The sequence below is a fragment of the Rhinoraja longicauda genome, chromosome 13 (assembly GCF_053455715.1).
Source record: "Rhinoraja longicauda isolate Sanriku21f chromosome 13, sRhiLon1.1, whole genome shotgun sequence".
Lineage (NCBI taxonomy): Eukaryota > Metazoa > Chordata > Chondrichthyes > Rajiformes > Arhynchobatidae > Rhinoraja > Rhinoraja longicauda.
The window spans coordinates 50,564,103-50,576,955 of record NC_135965.1 but is presented as its reverse complement, the minus strand read 5'-3'; the positions used below and the strand labels follow the sequence as shown (position 1 = coordinate 50,576,955).

General features: G+C 41.8%; 1 protein-coding gene across 1 annotated transcript in view; it reads left to right on the top strand.

The window, feature by feature from the left end:
• The window catches only part of naaladl2 (N-acetylated alpha-linked acidic dipeptidase like 2), a 624,478-nt gene that overhangs the window by 515,825 nt on the left and 95,800 nt on the right, over positions 1-12,853 (top strand). Inside the window, exon 13 of the mRNA XM_078410100.1 lies at positions 5,605-5,751. Coding sequence (XP_078266226.1) covers positions 5,605-5,751 — 147 coding nt within the window. The remainder of the gene's footprint in view (positions 1-5,604; positions 5,752-12,853) is intronic.

Sequence of the window (12,853 nt, the reverse complement as noted above, 5' to 3'; positions counted from 1 at the left end):
CTGAGTCTCTTCTAATCTTAAAGACGTAGGCTGTACTCTCTTACCAGAGGACATTGTTTTTCTCCCTTCATTCTATCAAATCCCTTAAGCACTTTAAACGTCCATTGTTCACCTCTTAATCTTTTATAAGGTTTAACAAAATGTCATATTTTACAGTATCCAAGAGACACTGCTTAATTGTGTTAAATCTTTTATGTGTTGCCAACAATACTGGTAACCCCATCCTTCAATACATGTTTGTTTGTTTGTTTGTTTATAAAATTCATGATGATCCTTTGGGAAGGAGAGATGAAATTGCCATTACACTATCGCAATTCCATATGCAATAAATTACGAGTTCAGCAATTAGGGCCTGTCTGTGCAGTGTGGCATTTGGAAAATAATCCATGAGCATAAAATGTTATTTTTAGATCCATCTTTGGCATAGTTGAGAAAGGCAATAAACAGTGCAAGCATTTTGAAAATGATTGGAATGTTGGCTTTGGTGATTGGTTGTTCATCGACAGTTTTTTAACTGTGCCATTTCACTTAAATGAATTGGCACAAGTTAATTATGGTAATTTATCCTTATGAATATGATATTGGAGCCAGCCAGGCACTTTGGATCTGTAGTGCATCTGGCATGTTCCTCCACTCTGTAGAAGTGTGATCAATGAGGAATTATCCAACCTTAGTGCCATACTGCAATATGCAGGATATTAAGATGCATTTGCACTGTAATCAAAAACCTCAACAAAAATGCAGATGGTGGAAATCTGGAATAAAATCAGAAACATTGGAGATATAGACAGGATTTGGTTTTTATTTCGGGCAACATCTGAACTGAAGATTTCCAGACTTGCCTTCATATGGCCAGTAGCATTGAGATTAGTTCTACTTTAAGAAATTTCCTCAGTGTTCCTATTGCTATTTATATTATTTTTGCCCCCGACTAATTTTCATCACCACCCTTCCATCCTACCAAACTCACACCTCATTATTTTTCCAATCCACAAAATCTTGTGGCGACTGTTTATCCCCACGCAACTTCCCCGCCAGACCAACTCTTTCAGCAAACTCCCCGTGCCTGCTTCAACTGCCATTACCATAACCTACATTATTGTACAACAGGATCCATAACCTACCTTATTTAACAACAGGAAAAGCCTTGTCTTTCAACTTCGTTATGGCCTTACACGGTGTTGTATTGATTTGTCTCTTTTGATGCAAAATAATTTCTGGCTAAACATCTTTTCCCTTCTCTTAGTGTGCATTGTAGAATTTTAACAGTCCCATAATACATCTAAGCTAGAAGAACATGGAAAGTTCAGTGACATTTATGAGATATAAATTTCTTCAGATACATTGAGAAATTTTTCAACAGTGTAAAAGATTGGTACAGTTGCCATTTTATGTGGAATAGTGTGCTTTGCAACTGGAACAGTGCAGGACTTACTCTATGAATTATTTTAAACATTGGCTACTAACCTATGTTGATAAATGCATTTCTAATTGTAAATAATTCAAATTTATCCTTTGAATAATGGAAGAGAAGCCCCTTCCAGCTGCCTTATTTATTCTGTTGAGTTGAGTCTGTTTGCAATAGAACTCATAATTAGACATGGTTTAGCATCAAATATCTTCCAGTCAGGATACAGCACTTAAATGCCTTTTTATGAAATGGAATTGTCAAGTATTTTCAGTTTCTTGGAATCCACATTGTAACCACCATTTAACATTGAGGGGGCAACAGATTACCAATGCCAGAGTCTAAGCGACTTTACAATTGAAATTACTTTGTTGCATACAAGAGGAAATTGGGAAATGTGTCCCCAAAGGAATTGCAACAGGGATAAAACTGCTGCTTTCTCTCTTTTCCTGTGCTTTCTCTCATTTCCCGTATATCGTTCCCGAGCTATACTAAATCAAAATTGCATGGCACTTGCTTGATTGGATCAATTTTGATGCCTCTCCTGCTTCTCCCCCCTCCCCCCCCTCTGGCTGGCCACTTAATGTGAATTTTTATAAAATACAGGAATGAATAGGTGACCATGTCAATATTTTAGTATTGCTGTTTGGATGTAAATGTTGTTCAGTTCTGTACCAGTACAATAGACAATAGACAATAGGTGCAGGAGGAGGCCATTCGACCCTTCGAGCCGGCACCGCCATTCAATGTGATCATGGCTGATCATTCTCAATCAGTACCCCGTTCCTGCCTTCTCCCCATACCCCCTGACTCCGCTATTCTTAAGAGATCTATCTAGTAGTGTACAATTTTCCAACATTTGGGAGCTGATATAATAAATTTAGTTATGAGATACAACATGGAAACCGTCCCTTTGGCCAAACGAGTCCAGGTCAACCATCTATCGTCCGTTCACACGAGTTCTATGTTATCCCACTTTCACATCCACTCCCTACACATTCAGGTGATTTTTTACAGAGCTAATTAGCCTACAAACCTGCATGTCTTTAATATGTGGGAGAAAACCAGAGCACCCGGAGGAAACCCACACGGTCACAGGAAGAATGTGCAAACTCTGCACAGACACCATCCAAAGTCAGGAACAAAGCTGGGCCTCTGGCGCTGTGAGGCAGTGACTCTACAGCTGCACTGCTGTGCCGACCTTTTTTGTTAATATAATGTGTGACAAAATCATATCTGATACACTTGCTTTAGAATGCATTTGAAAGGTGTCAGTTGCATTGAAATTGAACAATGTGTTACCTGCATTGGTAATAAACCGTTAGAGACTCCCCCACACTCACCACATTCAAAACATCGCTGAAGTCTCACCTGTTCAGTACTGCCTTCAACCACTGAAGGTCACCTCACCTTCTGTCTCCTTTCTCTGTTCATTTATTTATTTACTTATTTATCTATTTATTCATTTCCCCTATGTTCTCAAAATCTCTGTAAAGCGTCTTTGAGTATATGAAAAGCGCTATATAAATAAAATGTATTATTATTATTATTATTATTATATAACTGTTTAGAGTCAGATGTTCAAAACTTTTTGAAGCTATTTGCATTAACATTTTTCAGCTTGATCTCCTTATTGTTTCCACACTTGCTAGATGTTGTATTTTAGCCAAAACTGAACACAACTCTTAGCAATATCATTGTTCTTTATGAGGTGTTCAGCTTTGCATTCGTGCTCCAATAGAGGACATTTCAATAGGTGCTCCTTAGTTTGTGGTTCAGTGCCACATGTGCAGATGATGTCTTCAGTGTCTATATAACCCCACTTCTTGAGAGTCGATTTACAACGACCATTTGCAGCTCTGTCTGTTGAGGCATTTCCATTCAGCCCAGCTTGATTCGGCCCCAGGAGGGAGTTCTTCTTTGGCACTTATGGACATGAATGTCGTTGATGGGAGATTGGCTAGTCTCTCTTCCCACAATGCAACCCTAGTCCCTTCAGCTTCAGCCTGACAAGGAAGCAAGTGTAGCATTTCATGTGTTCATTAATCATTGGAGCAGAATTAGACAATTCAACCCATCGTGTCTACTCCGCCATCCATTCAATCATGACTGATCTATTGTTCCCTCTCAACCCCATTCTCCTACCTTCTCCCCATAACACTTAGTGCCCTTTCTAATCAGGAAACAATTTCTGAATTCCAGGTAACATTTCTTGTAGTAAAAACTGAAACTGCTTCCCTTACTAGCAAAGCAGGCATCATTGATGAATTCATCGTTGACCCAGAAAGGCGAATCAGATGTTGCTCTTAAAGTTCATGTTGATCTTCAGTGGAACTGTGTAGGCTTCAAAGACAGAGAGATTACAAAGGGAGTGGGGTGGAAATTTAAAGTATTATGCAACTGAGCTGGGCGTCATCCTTGCAGCATCTCCCTCAAAGTGGTCAAAGTGCATTTGGTTTCCACAAGGTAGAGGAAACTTCATTGTGAACAGTAAGATCTGTTCACTGGAATGGAAGTACAAGAGATCATTGTTTCGCCTTGAAAGAGTAGCTAGGTCCTTTGGGATTGGGAAGACAGGACGTGAGAGGGCAGATATGGCATTTGCTTTTGTTGCATGGGAGTCTATTTTGAGGAATGGGATGGTTATTGGAGGAGACAGAAGTGAATCACAGCCCTCCAGATGGACTAATAGTTCCAAATCCTGAAAATCCAGGGGATAGAAATATATGGCTGATGCCAATCTGGATGATATGGTTCTTCACACTGAGGATGTTGGATATCACAAAGGATTTGGGATTCCTACGTGTGATCGAGCTCGCAAGAAAGGGAGTGATAGCAGCTGCCATTTTCTTGTATTTCTGTATCATAAATGTATGCTTATTTTGAAATGTATTGAAAAGAAAAGTTATTTTCTGTTACAGTTCAACATAATAGTTAGGCACAAGCAGGGGGGAATTTGATAGTTTTTAAACAAAAGGACACAAAATACTGGAGTCACTCAGCGGGTCAGGCAGCATCCCTGGAGAACATGATAGTCGGTGACCCACCCATGTTCTCCAGAGGTGGTGTCTGACATGCCGAGTTACTCCAGCACTTTGTGTCAAAATGACCAGAATAAGTTAATTACTAAAAGTTCTAATTTTTAGATCTGTGTTGAAAAATATACATTAGCGATTAGCTAAATAGAGTTACACAGCATGGAAACCGATTCTTTAGCCCACCAAGACCACGTCAGCTGCCAAGCACCCATTTCTACTAATCCAACACTATTCCTGTCTTATGCTCGGGACATTCTCACAAACTTCCATCAGTTTCTACCACCCACCCCCATTCAAGCAGCAACTTACAGCAGTAAATAAGCTTCCCAACATGCCTGTCTCTAGGATGTGGACAGAAATGGGAATACGCTGGGGGGGTGGGGGGGGAGGGATCTTACCCGGTTAAAGGGAGAACATACAAATTCTACATTAACTGTGCCAGAGGCCAGGATTGAACCGGGATCACTGAATGTTTGCGGTAGCGGACTGCTCGCTGTGTCAGTGTAGGGCAACGTATGGGCGTAGGGCACTGTGTAGAGGAACTGAGATAACATGCTGGTGCAGTGCTGTTGACCTTTAAATATTGTGCTGATCTCCCTTCCTGCAAGACATGACTCCAGCGAGCGTGGAGGTTTCACCTTGACTTGAGTTTTCCCAGGGCCTCTTGTTGAAGCTCGTGGCCAGATGTTGCTTTGACGTCAAGGACAGTCTCTCTCACCTCAAGCTACTGAAACATTAAACAAAAGACATCTTGGTCGACATACTCATGCATATATGCATTGTAGAAAGTCCCTATTGCATCATAATTAATTGGTAGGTACTTAAGCGTAAGTACGCTGGATTAGAGTGTTTTTCGTGTAAAATGTCTGCTTTTTTTTGGGTGTCTTGGCAAATTCTCAGATTTTGCAATCATTAGAGCAGGCAACAGTTTTGGTCGCCTCTTGAGCTTCACGTGACATGAAGGTATATTCCTCGACCAGCCATGCATTTTAGCAAATAATATATTTGTGGCCTTGAAAGATCTGTCTTTTAGGGACTGTCACCTTTGAATTATGAGCATAAGATTAGCTAGTGCTCACACTGCTTTAGTGTAATTTACTAGAATTACTATTTGATAGATTTTCGGATCTAAATCTATAACACATTTTGCTTCTGCAGAGATTTTCTTCAAACTGCACAAATCAAGAACGGTGTTCGGGAAGAAAGGTCAACTCAATTCAGGTGGAAGGGAACAGTGATTTCTTCATCAATCATCTTGGAGTGCCAACTGTTCAATTTGCATATCAAGGGACAAGTGCATCAATGGTAATTGTACTTTTGTGGTTTGATTTCTGCTGTTTTCTGGAAGTCATTTTATGTCAATTCACATTTTTTTGCAAAATGTGCAGCAGGAAATCAATTTTGTTTTGCACAAGTGGATGGGTTGGGTAAAAGCACAATAAGATGTTTTATTATCTTAATTTATAATGAGGGGAGACAACTGCAGTGTAAAGGTGAGAATACAGAGCTTAATGTTTATTGTTTTAATAACTATATTAAATTAGCTGTAATTTGAAAGAGTTTAAATTGAATTTGCTAATAGACACATGCATGGATCTAATATTGTAGAAGCAAGGAAACTAGTTTACAAAGTGCTGCATTAACTCAATAGGTCAGGCAGCATCCGTGGAAAGCATGGATAGGTGACGTTTCAGGTCTGAAGAATGGTTGTGACTTGAAACGTCTCCTATCCATGTTCTCCAGGGATGCCGTCCAACCCGCTGAATTATTTCAGCACTTTGTATCTTTTTATTGGATCTAATGTTAATTTGACCTAATTGTGAGTTGCAATCATTCCATGAATTACCTTGTAATATCTCAGTGGAAGATTGTAGATTAGATGTATCTGTTGTATCTGTTATTAGATTATCTAATAACAGATACAACATTAATCATGCCTGATTGTTGACCACCCAAGCTGCTACCTGCAGTGCCTGCTTGTCTGCCTGGAGATTACCCAGGTGCACAGGCCAATCAGCCTGAGATAGTACCGCTGAGAGGCGTCCTGTGAAGCAGAGGAGGCCCTGAATATCCAGTGGCATTTGAGAGCTTACTGCTGTCAATAGCTTCTGACCTACTTTTAATTGTCTCCGATTGTTTTATTTTAATCAAATAGATTTAAATAACCAAAAATGTGTACATTAATTACCTTTAAACAATATAAAACAATTAAATATACCTTAAATACAAACAAATAATTAAAATCATTAAAGTAGCTCAATCTGTCCTCTCCACTTACCATTTTGCACAAGGTCACTGATTCGACCGAGTAGTTGCAGAAGTGTGGGAAGTACTTTTGCACAGCTGGCTGATAGCTACTGGTTTCCAATGTAACCGCCAGCTGATAGTCAGCTTGATGTAGCTTGTTGAGTTTAACTGTTGAATGAACCATGTGTCATAATATATTGTGCAGGAAAAGCTAGATGAGAATAATTAGTAGCGATCTTGAAAGGTCGCCAAGCACTGCTTCTCTCTCCACTAAAACCAGACTCCAACCCCTGTTCTCCACATTCAAACACATCAAATCCTGTTTACTCCAGTTACTAATGGGTGAAGCTTGTGCTATTTTCCGGGCGGTTGGGGGCGATTGGTTTGTAAAACTGGAGGTGTGTAAAACATGAGCACACATGGAATGACATTACCGAGTCCTGAAATACAAAAATACAAATACTTGCTCCTATAAGTGTCAGGCTGACAGTCCTCTTCCAAAGAATCTCAAACATCGTGTCTGCATGTGTCTGTAACATTCAGTCTTTTCAACTCATAAACCATATTCCCACACATAGTCAACTTAACATTGTTAATTAATGTAGATTCGCTGTAGCAGCACTTTTCACGGTGACCCTGTCATGTCACTTTTAGTTGTGTTGCCTTTGAAATGTGTCACCAACACTGCCTTTTCCAGGTGCTATCTCAATAAGCATTACAATGTACATTGCCATGAAATTTGCAAGATCTACAGGATGTGGTGAAACGTTAAGTGCAGTTCAACTTTGTCGTTAAAAAGAGGGTCAAATCTTAAATCAGTTTTGCTACCTCTGGAACCTTGTATTATTTAGACTTAATTAAATGTGAGTAAGATAGTAACAGTTCGAAGTCACCACTCTCCTCAATAAAAGAGATGTCACAGTATACTCTACTGTTTTAATAAGTTCAGATTTATATGCCTTCAAGGCAGTCTATGTATGTTTGCCTATGGGCTACAGCAGGGGCCTCCAAACTTTTCAGCATGAGGGCCACATTATATATTTGGCACATTTTTGCAGGCCGCAGGAAAAAATAAAGTGTGAGTTTTAGAAATTTAATGGACTCAATAAAGTTTAGACTAGGTTACGTTAGATTAGATTAGGAAAGGTTAAGCTAGGTTAGGTTAGATTAGGTTAGTTTACATTAGGTTTATGCGGCAACAAATAAATAATATTCAATTTTTTAAAAGAGCTTGAAATATTGGAATATATATATACTGTAGGTATAGAATTATTTATAAAACAGAAAAAATACAGTAACCACCACTGGGGGAGAGAGAGAGGAGAGAGAGAGGGGGGTAGAGAGGTGGGGGGTAAAGAGAGTCGGGGTAGAGGGAGCAGCAGGTGAGAGGGGGAGTGCGGGGAGGGGGAGGGTGTCAGAGGGTCCGATGCCACCACTTGCATGGTCTGCTCCTTCCCTCTCTATCTCTCTCTTCCAGCGCCAGCGAGATCTGCGCCGCTGCTCCACTCTCTTCCCCGGCCCCGTCTCCCTCTAACGCAGCGAAATAAGATCAAACAAGAGTGTGGTTGTTGTTCAGAAACCCCGCATCCCCGCGGTGAGCGGCGGCGGCGAGGAGGGAAGTGTTTGTCCTTATTTCACTGCGTTCGAGGGAGACGGGGAAGAGAGTGGAGGAACGGCGCAGATCTCGCTGGCGCTGGGAGAGAGGGAGAGAGAGAAAGAGAGAGGGAGAGAGAGAGGGAGCAGCACCCGCAAGTGGCGGCGCTCCTTCACCGGACCCTCTGACACCCTCCCCGCGCTCCCGCTCTCACCCGCTGCTCCCTCTACCCCGACTCTCTCCTTCCCCCCCCCCCCCCCCCCCTCCCTCTCTCTCCCCGGGGTGAACAGCGGCGAGGAGGGAAGTTTCCTTGGGTTTGATGTTTGCGAGGGGGCGCTGCGATCTCTCGCCTTGTCCCGGCTCTGGGTCGGTGGCGATCCGCTCTCCGGCGAACCTTCGCCAGCAGCTTCTGCCCCCAGTCCCCGCCACATAAGAGCTTGCCGTGGGCCGGATAAAATCTCGTGGTGGGCGGGATGTGTCCCGCGGGCCATAGTTTGGAGATCCCTGGGCTACAGTAATAATATTATCAAAATCAAGCAACAAAAACATGCACTTACAAAGCTTTTTTAAATACCGATTAAAACCCATCTATATATGATGTTCGAGCAGGTGACTGAAGCTCGATTCAAAGGTAGATTTTAGAGAAGAGGAGACTGATGGCATGGAGGTAGGCATAGGGAGTGAGTTTGAGAACTGCTAACAGAGGCCAGCTTTGAGAAAGCACAGGGACCTCTTGGAGGTGTGGTTATGGAGAAGGAAGGTGAAGGGCACGGGGGCAGATTGACTGAGACTGGGTGGAGATCAGTGATGTTGCCATGGTAAAGGAGTGGATCAGGTATCGATGGAACATCTGCTTATCATAGGATGTAGAAGTTTTGGACTTTGGCTTTGAACCATCTTACTGAGGTGTTCAGCAGAGGGGTTCTGAACGTTGGACATTTACAGGCCATCATTTAAAAAGAGTGTACCAATTGACAATACTTTCTCCAGTTATTAGAATTCCAGCATATTTCCCACATGTTACGGTCTGATGCCGGCTACAGAAAGGGTCCGTAATCCATTGTCTTGGATGATGATTTACCAGGATTGCAGTAAAGCAAGACCTTGCAACAACACTGGCTGAACCGTTGGTGCTCTGATGGCTTTGTTCACCATGTTTGTGCATTATTCACAAACTTGCAGGCTGCCAAACTCGAGGCTGTAGATTTGAATCTCCATTGTTGATTATCAACACACTGGAAGCCAGACGGAGGTAAGTTATTTGCACAGGAATTCATGGCAGAATTGTGCACATACTGGGAAAGGAAAGGAAGGGCTTTTGAGATAAGGAGCACTTCTTATCTCAGATAGAAGGCACAACAAAAATGGCTCTAATCAAACGATAGAAAAATGAATCAACATGTGAGCAGCAGGGAAAGTGATTACAGTCACTGCCCACATGTTCAGCCCACTGATCACCCCTGAGAGGCAGAAAACCACCTTTGGTGGGAGAAAGAATGGAAATGGAAATGTCAAACACCTTGCTTACTATCCTGAGAGGCACAGTGCAACGATCCTAGAGCAAGCACAACAATCATTGGTGCCGAGCCAGTAAACAGTGGGGAATTACTCAATGATTTGATGTTGATTGAACAGAAAGATTCCCTTTAGGTGACAGAATAAGGTGATAGAAGGGAATGGAGTGGTGGCCAAATGATTTAATATTGAGAGCAATGTTGTGCTTCTTTCACATTCTGCACCTGCAGAGGAACTGTCAATGGATTAAGTGGTTATTTAAGGGAAGGCCTTGTGAAAGAGAGCCGAGCATAAGTCTCCTGCAACCAGCGAAGTTATTTCAACAATATCTGTGAATTATTTTTATCTTTGCCCTCATTCACTTTTGCTGGAAAATATTGATCCTTCTTCATATACCCTCTATTTATGCTTCTTTGAATGTCAACGTTGAGGAGTATGATCATCTAACACATTGCATTGTAAGCCCACTCATTGATCTGTAATCCATTGAAGTGCAGCTTCAAGAATCCAATACTGTGTTCATTATAACCCTGACAGCTGCATGCACTGCTTTGCGACTGCTGTTTATGGCTCACACATTGCTATTATGGAGTCAGCCTTGCATTTTTTTAAATTAAATAATCGTGGTAGTGATGACTCAAACAAAGGCATCTTAACCTCTGCCTAGGAAGTCATCATTGTTTTACAAGATCCTATTTTTATGTCAGTATGGAGAGATTTGGTTTCTATCATTAAACCTAAGTCGGTGAATGTATTCTTCACTTTCAAAAGTAATTTTTCATCCTTCTGTTATTGGGTTTTCCCACTAGGGTTGCCAACTTTCTCACTCCCAAATAAGGGACAAAAGGTGACGCCACATGTGACCTCACCCAGCCGGCGGCCACGTGCTCCCGCTCCACCAATAGCGGCCGCCCGGGCCGGGAGGCAGGTCGCTACGCAACCTCCGTTAGGTGAACACACTCGGCCCCGCTCCCCGAACACACTGTCCGGGCCTACAGCGGCCCCCGGGCACACTATACGGGACAAGGGCGGTCCCATACGGGACAAAGCAATTTAGGCCAATATATGAGATGTCCCAGCTAATACGGGTCAGTTGGCAACCCTATTTCCCACTTCCATGCGATTTTAATTTTGTAATTTCCTATCTCTGTTTGATATTTTATCCCTTTCTGTCCCTTTATTGATTTAAATCTTTCTACACCTTTTCTATTTTCGTGCCATTGGGAAGTCGATGGAAATTTTAAAAAGCAGGTTTACATTTGGTGATTTCATAGAACCATCTGACTAAATGTATCTTTCAGTATGTTGATATCAATATAAAGGCCCCGTTTTTGCTTGTCAACATTGATGGATCACTCTCTTATGTACAGTCCCACATCTGCCCAAAAGGACCAGCTATACCTGCAGGTGGCACTGTGATAAAGGTTTTCACTGTAGGATATCATGCCTGTGTTTAAAAATTGTGAAAAATTCTAATAGGGTTAAAAATATTTTCCTCTTCAATACTTGCTGTTTTAAAGAAAAATTAATTAGAAATATCAGCAGTGTAAGTAGAAACTTAACGATTGTTTTGCAGCTGTCATCTGAAGCTGAACAAATGGACGTTATCTTTCTTTCTTCCTCCTCCATCTGCCCAGTAAAGCCTCCAACTTATATATTTGAGTATGAGATGCTAAATTCAGCTACAGGTTTTATCAAATGCAAATACAATTACGACTCTCAAAGGCTATTTGGACAGATAAATGGATAGGAAGGGTTTAGAGGGACCTGGGACAAATGTGGGCTAATGGGACGAACCCACAATGGCAACATGGTTGGCATGGACAAATGGGACAAAGGCCTAGTTGCCATGTTGTACGGCCTTATTACTCTGTGACTCGATAATGAAAACAGTAAAACATGAGGCGCAGATGAGGTACACGAAGACTAGATGGTAGCTCATTCGGTGCCTTTAATTGAGAAGGGTAACAAGCATAATTGCTAGGCAGCACTTAAACTAAAATTAGCTTTCTGTTTGTTAGACCTGAACCATTTAAACTTCCGTTTGCTTTCATCTCACACTGGGTGAATGCGAGGTAAGGGAATCAAAACCTAAAGGGTGCAGGTTTTAGGTGAGATAATAGACAATAGACAATAGGAGCAGGAGGAGGCCATTCGGCCCTTCGAGCCAGCACCGCCATTCAATGTGATCATGGCTGATCATTCTCAATCAGTACCCCGTTCCTGCCTTCTCCCCATACCCCCTGACTCCGCTATCTTTAAGAGCTCTATCTAGCTCTCTCGTGAATGCATTCAGAGAATTGGCCTCCACTGCCTTCTGAGGCAGAGAATTTCACAGATTCACAACTCTCTGACTGAAAATGTTTTTCCTCATCTCAGTTCTAAATGGCCTACCCCTTATTCTTAAACTGTGGCCCCTTGTTCTGGACTCCCCCAACATTGGGAACATGTTTCCTGCCTCTAACGTGTCCAACCCCTTAATAATCTTATACGTTTCAATAAGATCCCCTCTCATCCTTCTAAATTCCAGTGCATACGAGCCTAATATATAAGACAGAACACGACATGCCAGTGAACCTTACATCAATGGTGGGAAAGTTAATGGAGGGGATTCTGAAGGTCGGGATTTATTTATGTTTATCGGGGCAAGGACTGATTAGGGATAATCAACATGTTTTTGTGCAGAGGAAATCATGCCTCATAATTTGATTGAGTTTTATGAACCAAGAGGATTTCCATGGTCTGAAGGGTAGATGTTGCCTACATGGATTTTATCAAGGCTTTTGACAAGGACTCATGTGGTAGGCTGATAAGGAAGCTTGATGGTAAGAGGCAGAAAGGCGTAGAGGAAGGTTGGAGACCTGTGACCAGTGGTGTGCCACAGGGATTTATTGTTTTTGAAATGTTAATCATTTGGATGTGAGTGTAGGTGGCACCTAACATCAACATTGGTAGCATTGAAGGCAGTGAAGAAAGTTGTAGAAAGTTATAACGGAATGTAGATCATCTGGAAAAGTGGGAAAGAGAGGCACAAGAAATTGCAGATGTTAG